The sequence below is a fragment of the Bufo bufo genome, chromosome 6 (assembly GCF_905171765.1).
Source record: "Bufo bufo chromosome 6, aBufBuf1.1, whole genome shotgun sequence".
NCBI lineage: Eukaryota > Metazoa > Chordata > Amphibia > Anura > Bufonidae > Bufo > Bufo bufo.
The window spans coordinates 303,762,399-303,782,694 of record NC_053394.1 but is presented as its reverse complement, the minus strand read 5'-3'; the positions used below and the strand labels follow the sequence as shown (position 1 = coordinate 303,782,694).

Below are 20,296 nucleotides of genomic sequence, written 5' to 3'. Positions count from 1 at the left end.
AAACCAGTTTTTCCGCAGAATAAAGCCACAAATAGCTTTTATAAAGCCACCTTAGAAATCAGAATGCTACCTTGGACATGAGCAGATGTTTAGCTCACAGGGCTTATAGGTGGTGACAGAATCCCTTTAATCATATACATAAATATGATAATTTGGGGCAGGGTAATGAGCCCAGTCCTCCACACCATAGAGCAAAGTGTGCAGATACTGCATATGTTTGGAAAATGTAATAAAAAGTTTGTGAAAGAACACCTCCCTGAAATGTGAAGTGCACCTCCCTGAAATGAGTTTTTGCAGGTTGGGATGTCTGTATAACGGGGCTGTAACGACACACTGCAGAGTGACACGTTAACCCCTCCCACTTCTCCCACAAGCCCCTCCCTTTCATAATTCGTTTCATTTGGTCGCCATTTTACTCTTTTTCTGTACTCCGCCCACGTGATTGTGAGCCGCAGATCCAGCAATACGCATGCGCACCACTCAGGCTAAACCATTTTGCCTACATAGGGGGGGCCATACACAAGACATTAACAGTTATGGTGTGTTTGTAGACATAAGTTTTCTTCTTACAGAGTGGGTTTAATGTGTATATTCCTTATAGCGGTATTTCGGATTCATGCGAACGCAGCAACTTTATACTGAATTTAGCACCTCCCCTTATTCGTAGTTGGCTCACCCCTTCGTGATAATGGTAGCGGCAAAGCTACTTCCTTTCCTTTCCGAGCTGGAACAGAGCAGCCGCCATGAGGTGAGGGGCCGGGGGATCCGAGGAAAACGTCTGTGGTTTTGCTCGTGTTGCTCTCAATTGGACTGTAGAAGTCGGGGATACGGCTTTAAGTCGTTTGGTGGCGACGACCGGGGCCGGTGATGACGTCACCATCCGTGCTCTGCTTGTGGACTAGTCCTGGCTCCCCCGGTGTAGGCCGCTGACGTGTGTGACAGGCCGGGGGCCCTCCAGACGTGTACTGCTCCCCCATAGGCTCTCATTCACACTGCTGTATGCAGTCCTCAGTGAGATCACCCTGTGTGGGGCGCGTGACATCCAGCATAACCAATGTGGAGGGGTGGATATAGATGTCTCACATATATTGGGTGTTTTAAGTTTCCAATAACCTATATTTAACGTTTTCAGTATTCTGTTCCAATCCCTCATAATTTTCCAGACTTTTGCTTTGTCACTGAATGGAAATATTATCCAATCTGACAACTCGTATGGTCACGTGGGCAGAAGCAATTGTATTGAATCAGTGTGGTTTTCAGTGACCCCATGATTTGGAAGCTTCACCTTTGAGACGTGTCCCTATTAAAGGGATTGGAGGGAGCGGAGTGACCCTCAGTCTCAGCCTGCGATTTAGAATTGCCTGACAGATCCCGCTCACGTTCTCCCGGCCTGGATCTGTTTACCTGGCTGCAGTGGTCATGTCACAAACTTGTGACTGCTTCTGCCAATCCCTCAGGAGCTCACCCTACAAGGCCAGAGATTGGCTGCAGCAGCGATGTCACCCCTGCAGCAAGATTAACAGATCCAGGCTGGGAGAACCTGAGCAGGATCTGTCAGGTAACTACTCGCAGGTTCTTTATTGCAGGCAGATCCCAAGTGTCTGGTTTCTTCCTGAAATTGATCAACCCCTTTTAACAATCAAAAACCTGCCCTGGGTTGCAGTAAAACCTCCTGGTGGCGCTGTTTGCGGTCGGTCCTCGGCTGTATATGTCGCTGTTCACAGACTGGATGGATACCACTTTGTCCACTCCAGGCAGTCACTTACCTGGGCTCCAGGCTAGCATGTTTTGCCTAAACTTTTATATATAGATTGGCTACAACTGTAGAAAAGCCTTAATTCCAATTGTGTAAAACTCCCTCTACTTTGACATCCCGTTATATAACTTTTTAACCCTTTCACCTTTTCCCCGTAGAAGTCTGACTTTACTGCAGTCAGAATATATGCAGGTCACTACTGTCACAGGGACAGATGCCGGGGCACTCGCCAATCCATAGATATACTTCATTCTGTCAGCTTTTTATGCATTCGCTCTTATGCCAAACTATGAATGGCTTTTATGGGTCCCTCTGCTGTTAAAGGGGTTGTCTCATCATGCACAATGGGGGCATATCTCTAGGATATGCCCCCCATTGTCTTATAGGTGCGGGTCCCACTGCTTGGACCCGCACCTATATCAAGAACGGAGCCCCCACGAGGTGGTGGCTGGAGGACTCCGGTCCGGCCACTACCAAGCCGACTCCCCATAGGAGCGTACCGCGCATGCGCGGCCCCTGCTCCCATTCATTTCTATGGGGCAGACGGAAATAGCCGAGCCAGCACCCAGCTATTTTTTTCAGCCCCATAGAAAATGAATGGAGGGCGGCTGCGCATGGGCAGGGTGCCCTCCTTCACTTGCCGGGCTCCGTTCTCGACATGGGTGCGGGGGCATATCCTAGCGATATGTCCCCATTGTCTATGATGAGACAACCCCTTTAAGTTTGGGCTATATAATGTATAGCCGATGGGCGCCCCTGATCTCGCCATGCTGTAATGTGTGGAGGGTTTCAGTGCCACTGTTTTTTGCTTGGACATTTTTGCAGACCTTCAGCCCCCAGTATGCTTTGACAACCTGTGGAATGCTGGGAGTTGTAGTCTTGCACGAGCTGGAATGATACAGGTTGGAGACCTCTGGTCTATAAGTCAGTCTTCTAGCCTGGTCCTGGTGATGAAGCCAGATGTTCAGTGCTGCTCTTTGGATTTTGCTTCTATTAAAGGGAACCTGTCACCAAAAAATCGCCTATTAAGCTGTTAAGAGTACCTTATAGTGCTACATAGTTGTGTCCTATAGCACTTTTTCGTCCTTTTCCTGCATTTATCGTCACTGAGAAATCGATGTTTTAATCAGCCGCTGCCCCGTGTTTCAAGTCAGGCTTGAAGTCAAGGGGGCAGCGGCCTAGGAGTCTCCAATCCTGCTTTTCCGGCCTCTCGCCGACTTGATTGACACGCCGCATCTCAGTGCCGGGACCGTGCTCTCAGCCCGCATGCGCAGTAAGGGGCTGCTGTAGCGCGATCCTGGCTCGTACACTCAGCCGACTTCAGTCTCACTACTGCGCATGCGCCCGCCAGCCTTACATACTCGCGCTCTGTATGCGCAGGAAGAGAAGATGCCGGGCGTGGGTATGTAAGGCTGGCGGGCGCATGCGCAGTAGTGAGACTGAAGCCGGTTGAGTGTATGAGCCGGATCTGGGATCGCGCTACAGTAGTTCTTTACTGCGCATGCGGGCTGAGAGCGCGGTCCCGGCACTGAGATGCGGCGTGTCGATCAAGGTGGCGAGAGGCCGGAAAAGCAGGATTGGAGACGCCTAGGCCGCTGCCCCCTTGACTTCAAGCCTGACTTGAAACACGGGGCAGCGGCTGATTAAAACATCGATTTCTCAGTGACGATAAATGCAGGAAAAGGACGAAAAAGTGCTATAGGACACAACTATGTAGCACTATAAGGTACTCTTAACAGCTTAATAGGCGATTTTTTTAATTTATTTTTAATTTTTTTTTTGGTGACCGGTTCCTTTAAAGGGCTGTCCAGGATTTTAAGAAAGTTATCTAAGATCAGGACCTTTTATTACTTGCCAGTCAGGGGTGACATGATGTATGTCATTCGTGTGACTACTGCAGCCATAAGCATGACGCTGAGGCCAAGTGATTGATGTGACATGGTCAGTGCAGCGTCGTCGGGAGGTTTAATGGGTTATTGTGGTGTTTTTTTTAAATTTATTTAAAAAAAATAATTTTGTGCTCCTATAAAATCCCGGATATCCCTTTTTTTAAATTAATTTTGTGGCTGTATAATATTGTTAGACTTGTCCGGAACGGTTTTAATGATCTCCTGACTTCCTGATCTTACTGTCTGGTGGTTGCAGCTTCTAGAAACATGGCTGCTGGCCAGAGGATCTATAGCACGTATCTTCCCAGACTGAAGAGAAGTGGATGCCAGTCACCTCTGGTGCCGCTTGTCTTCACAACAAATGTTTAGGTTAAAAACCACCATGAAGATGTTGCGACTGTGAATCGGTCCACATACACGGTTATCGGAGGTCCCATCCTGTTCTGTATGGGCGGTTTAGAAATCTGGTTGTAGATGGGATTTACATGTATACTAAGAGAAGGTTATGTGGTGTACTGGGTGCCAGTGCCGAGCTACTGGTTCTTTTAGTCCTAACAGTCAGGTCAGAGAGCGCCATGTCCTACTTGGGTTTTTACATTCCCTACCTGCAGCTACAGGTTCTCATGTATGTCTAGCAGGGGGATCAGCAACTTTCGGCACTCCAGCTGCTGTGAAACTCCAACTCCCAGCATCTAAACTTGCTCGGCTGTTCATCTAACTCCCATAGAAGTGAATGGAGTGCCGGAGGTTAATAATCCCTGGTCTAGCAATTCTAGGGAGCTTCAGTACATGTCCTGTTGGTGGTGAAGCGATCTGTTAGCTAGTGATGGGAGCGTCTTTAGTGAAGAACCCATTAGGATATTAACATAACTCCGCTGACTCTTACGACTGCTGTAAGGATTTATGTATATAGTAATGTTGTCTTTCCTTTCATAGTATGCTCAGACTTCAAAAGAGGCTCGCTTCCAGCGTGCTGCGCTGCGGCAAGAAAAAAGTATGGCTGGATCCAAATGAAACCAATGAGATTGCCAATGCCAACTCCCGTAAGTGTCCACTCTGCCCTCCCTCTTCTGTGCCATGATGTGCTTTCCGACGCCTGTCTAACTCTGCTTTGCCATTTCCTCTAGGTCAGCAAATCAGGAAGCTGGTTAAGGATGGTTTGATTATCCGTAAACCAGTGACTGTCCACTCCCGTGCCCGTTGCCGCAAGAACACCCTTGCACGTAGAAAGGGCAGACACATGGGCATTGGTGAGTATTTTGTACCTACAGTAAAATGTTTTAGGCTCCATTTACACCCTGTACTTTCGGTCTGCTTTTTTTGTGGATCGCACAATGACCCATTCATTTCTATGGAGCTGCAAAAATTGCAGGCAGCAGACAGATGTCATCCCTGTGCTGTCCATGCCACAAATGATAGAACATGGCCTATTGTCTATTTTATGGACAAAAATAGTCAATTTTACGATGGGGCCAGTGAAAAGGGTGGGATGCATCCATAGTTTGCGGATCCGTAAGATAGTCATGTAAAGGTAGCCCAATATGGATGTCATAGAGGTAGAGCTGCTACAAAGTGATTGTGAATTACATGAGCGAGTAGGGGGTGTCTAGTTGGACCTCTGCTCTTGTTTGCATTTTGGTGATTTGGAGGTGCCTTGTTTGGATCCAGTTTCTTATTAAAACTGTACTGTGACTTTCTGGGCTGTCCATGTGTAGTGACAAAATCCAATGGACAGGCAAGGAGGCCTCTGCCATAAGAGCTTGGCCTAAAGGTGCTAGCTGTAATGTTTGTATACTGGTATTGTCCAGTCAGTGCTGATGGTTCTTTTCAGATGACCAGACATTTGTTTTCTTACAGGTAAGAGAAAGGGTACGGCTAACGCTCGTATGCCTGAGAAGCTGTCCTGGATGAGGAGGATGAGAATTCTTCGCCGCCTGCTCCGTCGTTACCGTGAGTCCAAGAAGATCGACAGGCACATGTAAGGCTCCAAACACCCCAGTCTTGGGCTTTGTTTTTATGCTTGGGTACAAGGGGGCACACCCAATCTCTGCAGCTAATTCAGTGTAATCCCAGACTATCATGAATGTTGTGTCCAGTCATGGTACAGGTCCGACATCTGTAGACTTATAATGCTGGACAAAAAAATGTCTGGAGCTGATTGACATCCAGCATCACAACTGATGTGCTCGATATGTATGTCCCATAGAAAAGCATTGGATCCGTTCTAGCATCAGTTTCTCTTCTGCACCTCCCAGGAGGGAACACAGATAGCTGGACATATGTGAAGGGACCCTAAGCTTTGCTGTTGCTTAGTTGGTTAATAGTCAGACACCATAATCTATGCAAAGGACTGTTTAAATCAATGGCAGTAACATTTTCAATCAGATACAAGAGGTTTACATTTTGTAAAAAGGTGCTTTCTATGTCCATGATTTTGACTAGATGTCCCCTCTAAAGTATGTTCCTCTTTATTACAATACACATCTATAATTGGATGTGACTTGGATATGCTGTAAATGTCCAGTTATTTGACTGCTGGATGTCCACAGATGAAATTGTGGAGGCCTGGCTCTATGTTCCTGGTGAAGAGGTCACTCCATTATAACAGACGGCAGTGATCATATGTTCCCTCTTGGTCAGACTACATTAAATCTTGCTTAGACCTTGTTTGTTTTTGGGGACATAATTTCTGGTCCTCTGAAATACAAAGTGCAAGAGGCTATTCGGGGTATTTTCTTCAGATGGCTAGCAAGAAACGTTCTAAACATGAATGTTATGTTGCAGTCAGGAGTGTTGCAAGCCGTTTTTACTGGAATATATGCCATAACTCCTTGGTTTGTATCAGGCAATTGTAATGATTGGTATCGGAAACAAGTTTTAGGGTATGAATACATGGTCATGTAGTGTAGCTGTTTGGGGACCGCGTGGTCATACATGTCACAGCGGGACCTAAGTAAACTGAGCACCGAACTGTTTCGTCGGTCCGCATTGTTAATGGCCACGCAGTAATTGGGGCTCTGTGTAGCAGTTATGCCATGACTGTGCCATGTACTCCTATAATATTTATAGGAGTAGGTTATACTCACACATTACAGTAGTCTTTATACCACTGGCACATTGGGGAAAGTACACAGATTTGGGTTTTAGGAAATGTTTGAAGTTGCTGGTCATGATTTATGGCATAACTTCATCTCTCGTGCTGTGTAAGAACATGTTAATGGGGCTTTGTTTTGCAGGTACCACAGCCTCTACCTGAAGGTTAAGGGTAATGTGTTTAAGAACAAGCGTATTCTCATGGAGCACATCCACAAACTGAAGGCAGACAAAGCTCGCAAGAAGCTGTTGGCGTAAGTATCTGCTGCAGAATTTCGAGGAGAGACATGTTACTGGGAAGTTAGTTTTATCTCTGCCCTAAGAAGGGAAAAAGACTGAACTGAAGACATCCTGAATGGATTGCTCTCCATTCAGAATGCATGAAGATAAAACTGATCCGTTATTTTCTGGTATTGAGCCCCTAGGACCGAACTCAATGCCGGAAAAGAATAACGCTAGTGTGAAAGTACCCTAAGGGTTATCTGTAGTGCACAGTGCAATCCATGGTAATGTTCCTAGCAGTGAAAACTATTCCTATGGCTGGAGAATCTTTGCTTAGAACTGTGCACTGTGCCATTCCTGTTATTCCCCCAATATATTTTTGAATACATCAACTACTTGTGGTATCAAGCCACCTCTCAAGGAAGTGTGCCATTAGAGTTTGACTTTCAGCACTGATTGTTATACCTCTTTCACGTGTCTTTAAATTGTGGACATGTGCTGTCCATGAGTACTCTAATAAGAAAAAATTAATAGGCTGTTTTCCTTTATAAAAACTCATCAGACCCCCTGCCATCAGTCCCAAACACCCTTCATTTCTCCCCCCCCCCCCCCCCCCCCCCCACCAGTGCGATCAGCCCAAGTGCATCAGTTCCCCCTCAGTGCCATCAGCTCCCCTAAGGCCGGGCCACACTTCAGTTAAACCTCGGACGCACAGTCCGTGAAAGCCCAGCCTGCCCTCCTCCTGACACCTGGAGTGCACAGCGTCATTGGTTGTTACAACCCTGGGCGCCTGGCCTTAGTCGCGCTCCCACCCACTCGGTGTCACCATCTTGCGTTTCCAGCGGGGGTGCCGCCGACACTCCATCATTCCGTGCTGCTCTGGTCCTGACGCCACACAGCACTTCGGTTCATGCCGTGTGTACGTCAGGGGGTCAGTGCAGCGTGGGACCATTGACCTGCTGTGGCGTGTCCGTAGGCCCCCTTCTGGAAAGGTGAGTATTAACAGACCATTGCGGGCCAGCGGGATACCGCAGAGCTGGAGTAATAGCAAGCGCTTCACTCTTGCTCCGTCGTCACATGACCAAAAAATTAGCATTGAGGATTTTTTTTTTGGTCTAATTATTTATTTAATCGAGTACTCGTGTGAATACTAGGGCTGCAATGTCAGTGGTTTTCCACGGAAGCATGCCCTGTTTTTGTCCATGATTACGGATCCCCCATGAGCGTTGGTTTGTATGTCTGTGAAAACCATGGTAGGAGATGCTCTGGAAATTGAATATTCAGCCTAGCATTGTTCATGGAAGACGAATGACACATGGCCCAATCATGGATTCTTCATGGATGAACTAATGAGCATATTTTCATGGATATGGATGTGTGAAAGAAGCTTTAGTCTGCAGGGAAACACCCCCGATGGTAACACCCGGTTTTAAACGTATTCATAAAGTTCTGGGCAGATTAACAAGACAGGAGAGTTAACAGGTTCTCTTTAACCCCTTCACACCCAGTGCTGTACATGTACTGTGCGCTGATCGGGCGGGTGCAGGAGATGCGCCTGCCCGATCAGCGGCAAGGGTCCGGCAGTCACTGATAGCTAGACCCCTGCTGTATGTGCCGACATCGGTGAAATCACCGATGCCTGTGCATTAACCTCTGCATAGCCACGATCAGCGCTGACCGCGGCATGTGCGATGTTCGTGCAGGGAGGAAGGAGCCATCGGGTCCCTGCGCTGCTGTGACTGGGACCCAATGGCAGGGTAGACAGCCCGATGCCTTCCTTAGGCATTGTGGCTGCCTCCTGGGAGAGCCTGTGCGATCCAGCCCCCTGGATCTCACAGGCAGGAAGGGCTGTAAGTGTGTGTAATACACTTTACAGCCAATGCATCACAATGCAGAAGTATTGTCATGCATTGTAAAGGGGATCAGACCCCCAAAAGTCCCATAGTGGGTAAAAAAAGTAAAGTAAAAAAAATAGTCTTACAAAAAATTCTTAAAGTTTCAAGCGAAAAAAAGCGTCCTTTTTCCCAAAATAAAGTGAAAAAACATATTGGGTATCGCCCTGTCCGTATCGACAGGCTCTATAAAAATATCACATGACCTAACCCCTCAGGTGAACACTGGCAAAAAATAAAAACTGTGCTAAAAAAAACTGTCACCTTACATCACAAAGTGCAACACCAAGCGATCAAAAAGGCATATGCCCCCCCAAAAAAATAATACCAATCTAGCTGTCACCTCATCCTGCAAAAAAATTAGCCCCTTCCTAAGATGGTCTCCCAAAAAAATTAAATTAAAATATGGCTCTCAGAATATGGAGACACTAAAAAAAGATTGTGTTTAAATGTGTAGGTTAACAAAGTTTGTAAAATCAGTTTTGAATACCTTGAGAGGTGTAGTTTGTAAAATGGGGTCATTTTTGGGTGGTTTCTGTTATGTAAGCCTCACAGTGACTTCAGACCTGAACTGGTCCTTAAAAAGTGGGTTTTGAAAAATTTCAAGATTTGCTTTTAAACTTCTAAGCCTTCTAACGTCCCCAAAAAATAAAATGGCATTCATAAAATGATCCAAACATGAAGTAGACATATGGGGAATGTAAAGTAGCAACTACTTTTGGAGGTATTAATATCTATTATATAAGTAGAGAAATTGAAAATTTGCTAATTTTTTTCCAAATTTTGGGTACTTTTTTAAATAAAAAATAAATATAATAATTTGACTCAATTTTACCACTGGCATGAAGTACAATATGACGAGAAAATAATTTCAAAATGGACTGGATAAGTAAAAGTGTTAGTTATTACCATGTAAACTGACACATGTCAGATTTGCTAAGAATGGCCTGGGCAGAAAGGTGAAAAATGGCTTGGTCCTGAAAAGGTTAAAAAGGATCGGTCACCACAAAATGCATTGTAATCTGTGGACAGCCTGTTGTGGAACAGGAGGAGCTGAGCAGATTGTTATGTAGTTTTGTGGGAAACTTGTAATTTATGCATTTAGATCTGTTCTTTCTGATGTTAAAACCACTCTGTGTACAGACATTGACTATGTATACACACTTGCACAGTGAATGCTATCAATGAGAAAGCATTCACTGTACAATTGAAATCAGAGGAGAGATTTATGTGTAAATTATAAGTTTTACAGAATTTATTTTTTTTCCCCACGGGACTATACACCGTATCTGCTCTAACATGCGGCCTGCAGATTGCGCTGCACTTTGTGGTGACTGGTTCTTTTTAATGACATGGCTGAATAGATCAATATGTCAATGCTTGCTCTGTAGTGTTTGGCCATATCCAGATGTGGCAGATAATTACACTGACTCTGTGGCAAAATCTGCGTATGTTACTACTTCAGATTTGCCAAAGACTTTCCCCTTTGAATTGCAGAATTTGGTGTCATAATGAGCATGTGTTATACAGTGAATTGCCAGACTTTTAGTATGGAATCTGTATCTGCACTCTATCTACCGCATCCTATATAATTGCATGGAGCAGCAGTGCGTGAGACTGCTGGCTCCATTCAAACGGTGGAACACAGGGCCCCTGTTATCGTTGTTGGTTGGGGGCCCACCAGTCACACTTATTCCCTATCCTGTGAATAGGGGATAAATCTTTGTAATGGGATAGATGCTATTTGGTACGGTTTTAATTGGGTACTCTACATTTCTCTCTGTTTAGTGACCAGGCAGAAGCTCGCAGATCCAAGACAAAGGAGGCAAGGAAGCGCCGTGAGGAAAGACTTCAGGCCAAGAAAGAGGAGATAATCAAGACTCTCTCAAAGGAAGAGGAGTCCAGCAAGAAATAGTTACCCTGTAACATGTGTATATAGAGTACTGCCCTGTGCAAGCTCAATAAACCATCCTCAACCCTCCAGTGTCTGCATGTGGTTTACACAGTCCAACCTCTGCCACCAGCTTTCAGAGGAAATCTGTCATGTATCCAATTTTAATTTTTTTCCAGACTATTAAATGTAACACCACCAAAAAATACTAAGATTTGTGATTTCTTCTGCAATGGAGTTTCACATTGTGATAGGCTACATTAATTGGGTTAGTCTTTTTAATGGGTGTGACTGTCTTTATATGACTGAAAATTGGTCACTACAGACTCTTTAAATGGTCACTCAGTGACTGTGTATGGATTTATACAGTGCTTAAAGGGATTTTCTAGCATTTTAATACTGATGACCTATCCTCTGAATAGGTCATCTGTATCTGATCAGTAGGGGTCTGACACCTGGGACCCTCACTGATAAGCTGTTTGAGAAGGCGACAGTGCCTGTGAGGACGGTAGCCTTTTCTCAGCTTTTCCTAGACTAGTGATGACATGTTCATCGGTCATGTGGCCTAGGCACAGCTCAGCCCCATAGCAATGAATGAGGTTAAGCTTGAATGCTAGGCACAGCTGCTATACAATGTACGGCGTTGTGCTTGGTGAGCAGGGAGAAGGCTGCAGCGCTCACAGGAGTGCCCGTACCTTCTCAAACAGCTGATTGGCGGGGGTCTCAGGTGTTAGATCCCCACTGATCAGATACTGATGACCTATTCAGAGAGAGGTAATCAGTATTAGGCCTCATGCACACGACAGTAAGTTAGAATATACTACGAACTGTGTACATGACTGCTGCCTGGCAGCACCCAATCTCTTACAGGGGGCCAGTGTGCGACCCCCCCCCCCCCCCCCCCCCTGCACACTGGCCACCAATGATATTAATACAATAGAGGGGGGCGCACACTGGCTACCAATGATAATACAATGGAGGGAGGGGGGGCTGCACTGGCCACCAATGATATTAATACAATAGAGGGGGGGGGGGGGGGGCCGTACTGGCCACCAATGAAATTAAAACTGGGGAGGGGGGTCTGCTGCCTGGCAGCCCCTGATCTCTTACAGGGGCTATGATACGCACAATTAACCCCTTCAGGTGCAGCACCTGAGGGGTTAATTGTGTGGATCACAACCCCTGTAAGAGATCGGGTGCTGCCAGGCAGTAGGGGTCAGTCATGTACACAGTTCGTAGTATATTCTAACTAGAAGCGTCCCCATCACTATGGGAACGCCTCTTAGAATATACTGTCGGATTTGAGTTTTCACTTTGTGAAAAATCAGCTCTGAAAAAGCTTTTATGCAGACGGATCTTTGGATCCGTCTGTATGAAAGTAGCCTACGGACACGGATGCCAATCTTGTGTGCATCCGTGTTTTTTCATGGACCCATTGACTGGGTCCGTGAACCGTTGTGTCAAAAAAATAGGACAGGTCCTATTTTTTTTGACGGACAGGATACACGGATCACGGAGGCGGATGACAAACAGTGCATTTTCCGAGTTTTCAACGAACCCATTGACAGTCAATGGGTCCGCAGAAAATCACGGAAAACGGAACAACGGCCACAGGTGCACACAACGGTCGTGTGCATGAGGCCTTAAAATGTCAGAAAACCCTTTTTAAACTATCTGTGCTTTTGTGCAGCACATTCTTGAGGAGAGCTGAACATAAAGGGGCACACCTTCCAGCTAGAATCTTCTCCCTTGTTAGTGATGGGTAAGTCTCTGCATCCAAATCAAAACTTCTGACATCCCCAGATTATAACATCTGCTGTGTGAGAAGTTTGTAAAAATGATAGGTACCCTTAAAATGGAATGTCACCAGTTTTATGCTGCTTTATTTGGGGGCTTCAAATTGGTGACACATGCTGCTTTATAGCAAGATAAGTTAGTATCTGTCACAGTTGACACTGCCTTTTGCTAGGACTGCATAAAACGGTGTTTAAGGCTACTTTCACGTGTTTTGGTTTCTGTTTCTGAGATCCGTTCAGGGCTCTCACAAGCGGTCCAAAACTGATCAGTTTTGCCCTAATGCATTCTGAATGGAAAAGGATCCGCTCAGAATGTATCAGTTTGCCTCCGATCAGTTACCATTCCGCTCTGGAGGTAGACACCAAATACTGCCTACAGCATTTTGCTGTCCGCTTGACGAAACTGAGCCAAGCTGTCCTGGCACACAATGCAAGTCCATTGGGACGGATCAGTTTTTTCTGGCACAATAGAAAACTGATCCGTCTCCCATTGACTTTCAATGGAGTTAATAACTGATCAGTCTTGTCTGTTACAGAATACAAACGGATCCGTTCATGACAGATGCATGCGGTTGTATTATTAAAACGGAACTATTTTTGCAGATCCATGACGGATCCGCCCAAAACGCGAGTGTGAAAGTAGCCTAAAGTGTACTTAAAATTTCTTAGTTAGCCGGCGTATTAATTACTGTGAAGCCATACCAGGAATGGACATGGCAGTGCGCATGTGCCGGCCGAAGGACCTCGGCGAGACAAGAAAGATGGGCGGGGGGAAGTGACTCTAAGGCAGAGCTGCCTGGGCATCTACGAGGTTGACGCCGCGCTGCCCCTGGGCACTTGCGAGCCCTCATTTGCATATCCTACTAAGATGTTTTTTTTCCCAGTTTTATAAGTCCACGATTGCTTATAAAGGTAACTTTTTTTTATCAACTGTAATGCTGCTAGAAAGCTATGGGAAGGGTTAAAAAGGTGAAACTGTGATGACAGACTCCCTTTAAGTTCTTATCAACTGACAAGCAGAGAGGAGGATGAGGCAGCTCTTTACCTCAGTGTTGTAAAGTAACTTGTCCTGCTGTGTGGTAGGACAGTGGCCATTTTATTTCTCCTAATCATTGATCCCTAGACAAAATGAAGCATTATAACTAATGAAAGGTATTTGGGAATATATTTATACTAAACTATTTTAATTTTCTTAATTCCCAGAGAACCCCTTTAACCCCTTAAGGACTTGGGGCATACCGGTACGTCCTGTGTAGTTTGTCGGGGGGTAATAATTCAATTAAGAATTATTAATTATGGTCATAAAAATAATTAACCATAAAAATTAAAATTTATAAAAATTGTCAAATTCTTAATCATGACCTGGTGAATTGTAGACAACCTAATTGATACAATTCACATCTGAGTCCGACTATTTCCTCAGATAAATAAGTTCTTTTTGACGTGAGATGACGTTAATGATAAAATGTAGTTTTGCATTATACAATAATACACAGGTATTATAAAAATATGCAGATTTATTGGTTACAAGATTATAAACATATATAAGTAAATAAACACAATGATACATGCAAATGAATATATATAGCGTTAATATAAAGCATTACAAGCTTAACAATACATGTGAATGGAAATAACTTGTCACATTATAACCAAGCTATTATTAGGTTAGGATATCAAAGTAGGAACATAAGTTATATACATTACTTCTGTTCAGAGAAAACCGCATGATATCAGGATGGGCATGTCTAATCCTAGACATCAATATAGAATGCTAAATACATTCTGCCCCCCTAACCAACTACACTTCACATGACTTCAAGATGGGCAAATCCATCCAAGGATATAACTTAGAAGAGACAACTGTATCCTTCCGCCCCATCCTGGACTATTTTCACATATATAACTTTGGTAAGACTATTAAGACAAATAACAGGGATCTAGGATCTTAAATGGGAAGGACTTGACGTCTTTCCGGTGGGAATCCATCACTTAGCTTGGCGAAGAATGTTCTATCAATATCAATATATATATATATATATAAGCAATTATTTAATGCTTTGCTAGATTATGAGTCTAGATTCTTCTGCAGGTAGAATGAAGCCTCACAATATCCTAAGACTACATCTCAATATGGAGATGATCAATTTATTTAATTATTTATTTATTCGCCAATCTAGATGGTATAATTTCACCCACACTATCAAATTAGTCTTAATAAAATGAAATATCATTTTCTGTGTCTTTTACCAAGTCCTAGTAGGAATCTCACTTCTGCTCCTAGGAAAGCTGGGTGGTCCATCATAGCGCATCTCACCATGGCTTCCATCTTGATAGACCTCAACTTCTCCTCTCCTCTCTTTCTCCTTCTTTTCTCTCCAGCTCTCCATGCTACTCCGCACACAAATAATTATTCCCCCCCTTATCTAAGAATCATCCCCTTTAGATTAGGGATTCCCAATCAGGTAAGGTGGGTGTATTCACATGCTAATAACCTCATGACGTTATCTCAACTCCTAATATGGTATAGGGCAAATAATAAAATAATATAATGTTGTCCATCTGCCTCCAGATGGCACTGCGGTATTGTAGATGAACATAACAACTTTTAAGCATTAAAATTAAATATCTAATATGTTTATATGACTTTGTTGGCCTTTCTCACTATAAATCATTGAGGAAGGTCTTTTCCTGACACTTTTAATTACCTATATCCTGGACTTGTTGGAGTTGACTGTCTTCTCCTATCTTTTTGAAATATATGTTGACTTGATGAAAATTTTATATAGCGGCTTTGATGCTAGGCATCGGAACTTGAACATTTCACTTATCTATTCCCATGAATAACTATTGTCTTGAAATCCAATTAACTTAAACTTACTTATTTCTGTAGTTGTTTCTTCTAAATGGTAAATACATGGTATAACATATATATAAATCGATACATTGCTACACATAGATAACACATTATATGAATTATTGATTAACATATGTTGTAAACTAAATATACCATGCAAAGATATATATAATATAATTATGAATATATAATCCTCATACAGCAGGTGTGCTCCAAGGACATGAGTCCTTATCAAGTAACCATGTCCCCTCCAGACAGACATGTTTTAGGGAGTTGGCATACTCCTTACCAGATGGTCTCATATCTTTAGTAATAACTTTTAATACAATGTTCGGTTATGTTCACAATTATTATTATTATTATATAGACTGAACTTGCCATGAACTCATCTTGGCTTTTTCAGCCACATAACAAAACTTTGGTTCAGGCTGAATCTTATTCTTAAAGGCAATGAGATGAGCATTCAGTTTGATTATAATGTCATTAGATAATATTGTATACGTATGAAAATGCCCAACAAGTTTTGATCATGGCCGTCAGTGATTGGAACAGGGTGCCTGTTGAAATCATTCAGCAGGCACCCTGTGACAATGCCTAGGGGGTCCTGAGACCCCCCCCCCCTGCATTGCCGATCGCTACAAACCGCAGGTCAATTCAGACCTGTGGTTTTTAGCGCTTATGCTAAGTTAGCCCCCCCCTGCCCCCCCCCCCCCCCCCCGCAGCCCTCTGTGTTTTTGTGCCTGCGGGGTGGAGGATTGCGGGAGGCGGGTGTGCGATCTTCCGCCCGCCCCCCGTTTATTTTCAGGATGGCCGAGCGGTTGAATCAGTTTCAGCTCATTGCTGACCCTCCGATTCAAACGGCAGACATCTGTGTAGATGTCTGCCGTTTTAACCCCTTCCATGCCGCGGTCCATAGGGACCGCTGTATGGAAGAGGGAGGGAGCTCTCTCCCATCGGGGGGCTGCTGTGCCTTTGCAGCCCCCAGACAGGATGGGGTGACAGAGGGAGGGAGCCCTCCTCCCTCCCCTTCCCTGTCTGCTCAGTTGTGGCAGACGGGCAAGGTTCCCATGGCGCTGAACAGATCTGTGCTAAAGGCAGAGATCTGTTCAGACAAAGTGTAAGTAAAATACAGTGCAGTACACTATATAGTGTACTGTACTGTATTATACAGACATCAGACCCACTGGATCTTCAAGAACCAAGTGGGTCTGGGTAAAAAAAAATGTTAAAAAAGTGAAAAAATAAAAAAAACACATCCCTGATTTAAAAAATAAATAAATAATTCCCTACACATGTTATATATCACCGCGTCCGTAACGACCCTATCTATAAAACGGTCATGTTACATTTCCATAAAAAATAAAAACTATGATGAAATTGAAATTTTGCTCACCTTACTTCGAAAAAAAGGTAATAAAAGTAATCAAAAAAGTCGTATAGTACCATTCAAACTGTCGTCTCATCCCGCAAAAAATGAGACCCTAATCGCCCAAAAACTGAAAAAACTATGGCTCTCAGAATATGGAGACACTAAAACATGATTTTTTTTTTGTTTTAAAAATTATATTGTGTAAAACTTACATAAATAAAAAAAAGTATACATATTAGGTATCGCCGCGTCCGTATTGACCGGCTCTATAGAAATATCACATGACCTAACCCCTCAGATGAACACCGTAAAACATAAAAAAAAAAAACTGTGCTAAATAAACCATTTTTTGTCACCTTACATCACAAAAAGTGTAATAGCAAGCGATCAAAAAGTCACACGCACCCCAAAATAGTGCCAATAAAACCGTCATCTCAGCCCGCAAAAATCATACCCTACCCAAGGTAATCGCCCAAAAACTGAAAAAATTATGGCTCTCAGACTATGGAAACACTAAAACATGATTTTTTTTTTGCTTCAAAAATGAAATCATTGTGTAAAACTTACATAAATAAAAAAAAGTATACTTTTTGTGTATCGTGGCATCCGTGACAACCTGGTCTATAAAAATATCACATGATCTTACCTGTCAGATGAATGTTGTAAATAACAAAAAATAAAAACGGTGCCAAAACAGCTATTTCTTGTTATCTTGCCTCACAAAAAGTGTAATATAGAGCAACCAAAAATCATATGTACCCTAAACTAGTACCAACAATACTGCCACCCTATCCCGTAGTTTCTAAAATGGGGCCACTTTTTTTTGGAGTTTCTATTCTAGGGGGGCTTCAAATGAGACATGGTGTCAAAAAAAACAGTCCAGCAAAATCTGCCTTCCAAAAACCGTATGGCATTCCTTTCCTTCTGCACCCTGCCGTGTGCCCGTACAGTAGTTTACGACCACATATGGGGTGTTTCTGTAAACTACAGAATCAGGGTCATAAATATTGAGTTTGGTTTGGCTGTTAACCCTTGCTTTGTAACTGGAAAAAAAATCTAAAAATGGAAAATTTGCCAAAAAAGTGAAATTCTGAAATTGTATCTCTATTTTCCATTAATTCTTGTAGAACACCTAAAGGGTTAACAACGTTTGTAAAATCAGTTTTGAATACCTTGAGGGGTGTAGTTTCTAGAATGGGGTCATTTTTGGGTGGTTTCTATTATGTAAGCCTCGCAAAGTGACTTCAGACCTGAACTGGTCCCTAAAAATTGGGTTTTTGAAAATTTCTGAAAAATTTCAAGATTTGCTTCTAAACTTCTAAGCCTTGTAACATCCCCAAAAAATAAAATATCATTCCCAAAATGATCCAAACATGAAGTAGACATATGGGGAATGTAAAGTAATAACTATTTTTGGAGGTATTACTATGTATTATAGAAGTAGAGAAATTGAAACTTGGAAATTTGCAATTTTTTTTTATTTTTTGGTAAATGTGGTATTTTTTTTAGAAATAAAAATTAATTTTTTTGACCCAATTTTAGCAGTGTCATGAAGTACAATATGTGACAAAAAAACAATCTCAGAACGGCCTGGGTAAGTCAAAGCGTTTTAAAGTTATCAGCACTTAAAGTGATACTGGTCAGATTTGCAAAAAATGGCCAAGTCCTTAAAGGGCTTCTGTCACCCCACAAAACTCATATTTTTTTTTTTGGATAGTTACATTCCTTATAGCGCGATATAGGAGAATATAATCTTATCACTTACTTTCATGCAGCCGTTTCTTTAGAAAACGAAGTTTTATAATATGTAAATCCGGTCTCTACCAGCAAGTAGGGCGTCTACTTGCTGGTAGCCGCAGCAGAAAACCGCCCCCTCGCCGTGTTGATTGACAGGGCCAGCCGTGATCTCCTCCTCCAGCCGGCCCTGTCAGTATTTCAAAAATCGCGCGCCTCTGTTCATTCGGCGCAGGCGCTCTGAGATGAGGAGGCTCGTCTCCTCAGAACTCCCTCAGTGCGCCTGCGCCGATGACGTCTTCTCTTTAGGTGACGGGAAGGTGACGAGCCTCCTCATCTCAGAGCGCCTGCGCCGAATGAACAGAGGCGCGCGATTTTTGAAATACTGACAGGGCCGGCCGGAGGAGGAGATCACGGCTGGCCCTGTCAATCAACACGGCGAGGGGGCGGTTTTCTGCTGCGGCTACCAGCAAGTAGACGCCCTACTTGCTGGTAGAGACCGGATTTACATATTATAAAACTTCGTTTTCTAAAGAAACGGCCGCATGAAAGTAAGTGATAAGATTATATTCTCCTATATCGCGCTATAAGGAGTGTAACTATCCAAAAAAAAAAAAATGAGTTTTGTGGGGTGACAGAAGCCCTTTAAGGTGAAATAGTCCTTAAGGGGTTAATGAAACGAAAGGACAGTTACATTTTGAAGGGGTTGTCCCATTAAGGCTACCTAGAAAATGTCTCCAGGATATGGTGTAATTGTCTAATTGGTGGAGTTCTTAGCGGTCAGTCCCCTGCTGATTAGATACTTATCCTCTAGGGATTCTGTCACCAGGATGTCACTTACTGAGCTGTTAACATGACCACATCAGTCTTCACGATTTATATTACAATATACTAGTATTACTGCCCTGTGTCTTGTAATTTGTCTATAAAATCGCTTTTATTAATATGCAAATTACCTAAATAAGGAGCCCAAGGGGGCTGTCCCTCTGTCCGTTGGAGCTCAGCCGCACCCCTTCTCCTTGAGCCCAGCACCTCCCCACTGTTAATTTATTCACTCCTCATTGCCGACCTCATATGCCTGGTGCGCCGTCATCTCGCGCATGTGCCATGGAAAGACCAGTCAGCGCATGCACAATGTGTTCTGTAAGGCCGAAGCCTCATTCACACATCAGTGTTTTGGTCAGTGATTTCCCTCAGTGATTGTGAGCCAAAACCAGCCTACAATGCAACATTTTGGGACAAAATTCTGTTGCAAGGTCAAACCATCCAATAGGTGCTATTGTCCCATGCATAATGATGCTGTGAGACCTGCGGTTGAGATGGCCATGTGGATGCAGCCGAGTTGCAAATTATAGAATGTCGTATTCTTGTCCCTTTTTCGGACAAGAATAGGCATTTTTTCATTGGGGCCCAAAAAGTGCAGGATGCACATGGACCTCATTTGTATTTTGTAGCTCTACAATTTACAGACCGCTAAATGGATACAGTTGTGTGAATGCATCCTTATCCTTGGATTTGATGCATTGTGCACGGACGCTAAATTTGCCTGCAATGTACCAAAACCACGTTAAAAAAAGTGCAAGAATATGTTGTGGTTTTTGTTGCAGATTTTCTGTTAGGGTACTTTCACACTTGCGGCAGGACGGATCTGACAGGCTGTTCACCCTGTCGGATCCGTCCTTCCACTATTTCGCCGTGCCGCAGCTCCGTCTCCATTGACTATAATGGGGGCGGAGCTCCGGCGCAGTTTGCGGTGAGAGGCCGCCGGACTAAAAAGTCAGACATGCAGGACTTTTT

The 20,296-nt window shown here is 43.6% G+C and overlaps 1 protein-coding gene across 1 annotated transcript; it reads left to right on the top strand.

Annotated features, from left to right (window-relative positions):
• Positions 1 to 674: 674 nt before the first annotated feature.
• RPL19 (ribosomal protein L19) lies at positions 675 to 10,941 on the top strand. The gene is made up of 6 exons (XM_040438207.1): positions 675 to 748; positions 4,582 to 4,688; positions 4,773 to 4,895; positions 5,503 to 5,623; positions 6,882 to 6,992; positions 10,641 to 10,941. Exons 1-6 carry the CDS (start codon positions 744 to 746, stop codon positions 10,765 to 10,767), a joined length of 594 nt encoding a protein of 197 aa, XP_040294141.1. The 5' UTR covers positions 675 to 743; the 3' UTR covers positions 10,768 to 10,941.
• Positions 10,942 to 20,296: the final 9,355 nt, after the last annotated feature.

Bases quoted from the DNA above. Each gene is read 5' to 3' on its own strand.
- RPL19 (XM_040438207.1), top strand. The intron at 4,689-4,772 runs GTAAGTGTCCAC...CATTTCCTCTAG, and splicing joins GATTGCCAATGCCAACTCCC to GTCAGCAAATCAGGAAGCTG. The intron at 5,624-6,881 runs GTAAGGCTCCAA...TTTGTTTTGCAG, and splicing joins AAGAAGATCGACAGGCACAT to GTACCACAGCCTCTACCTGA.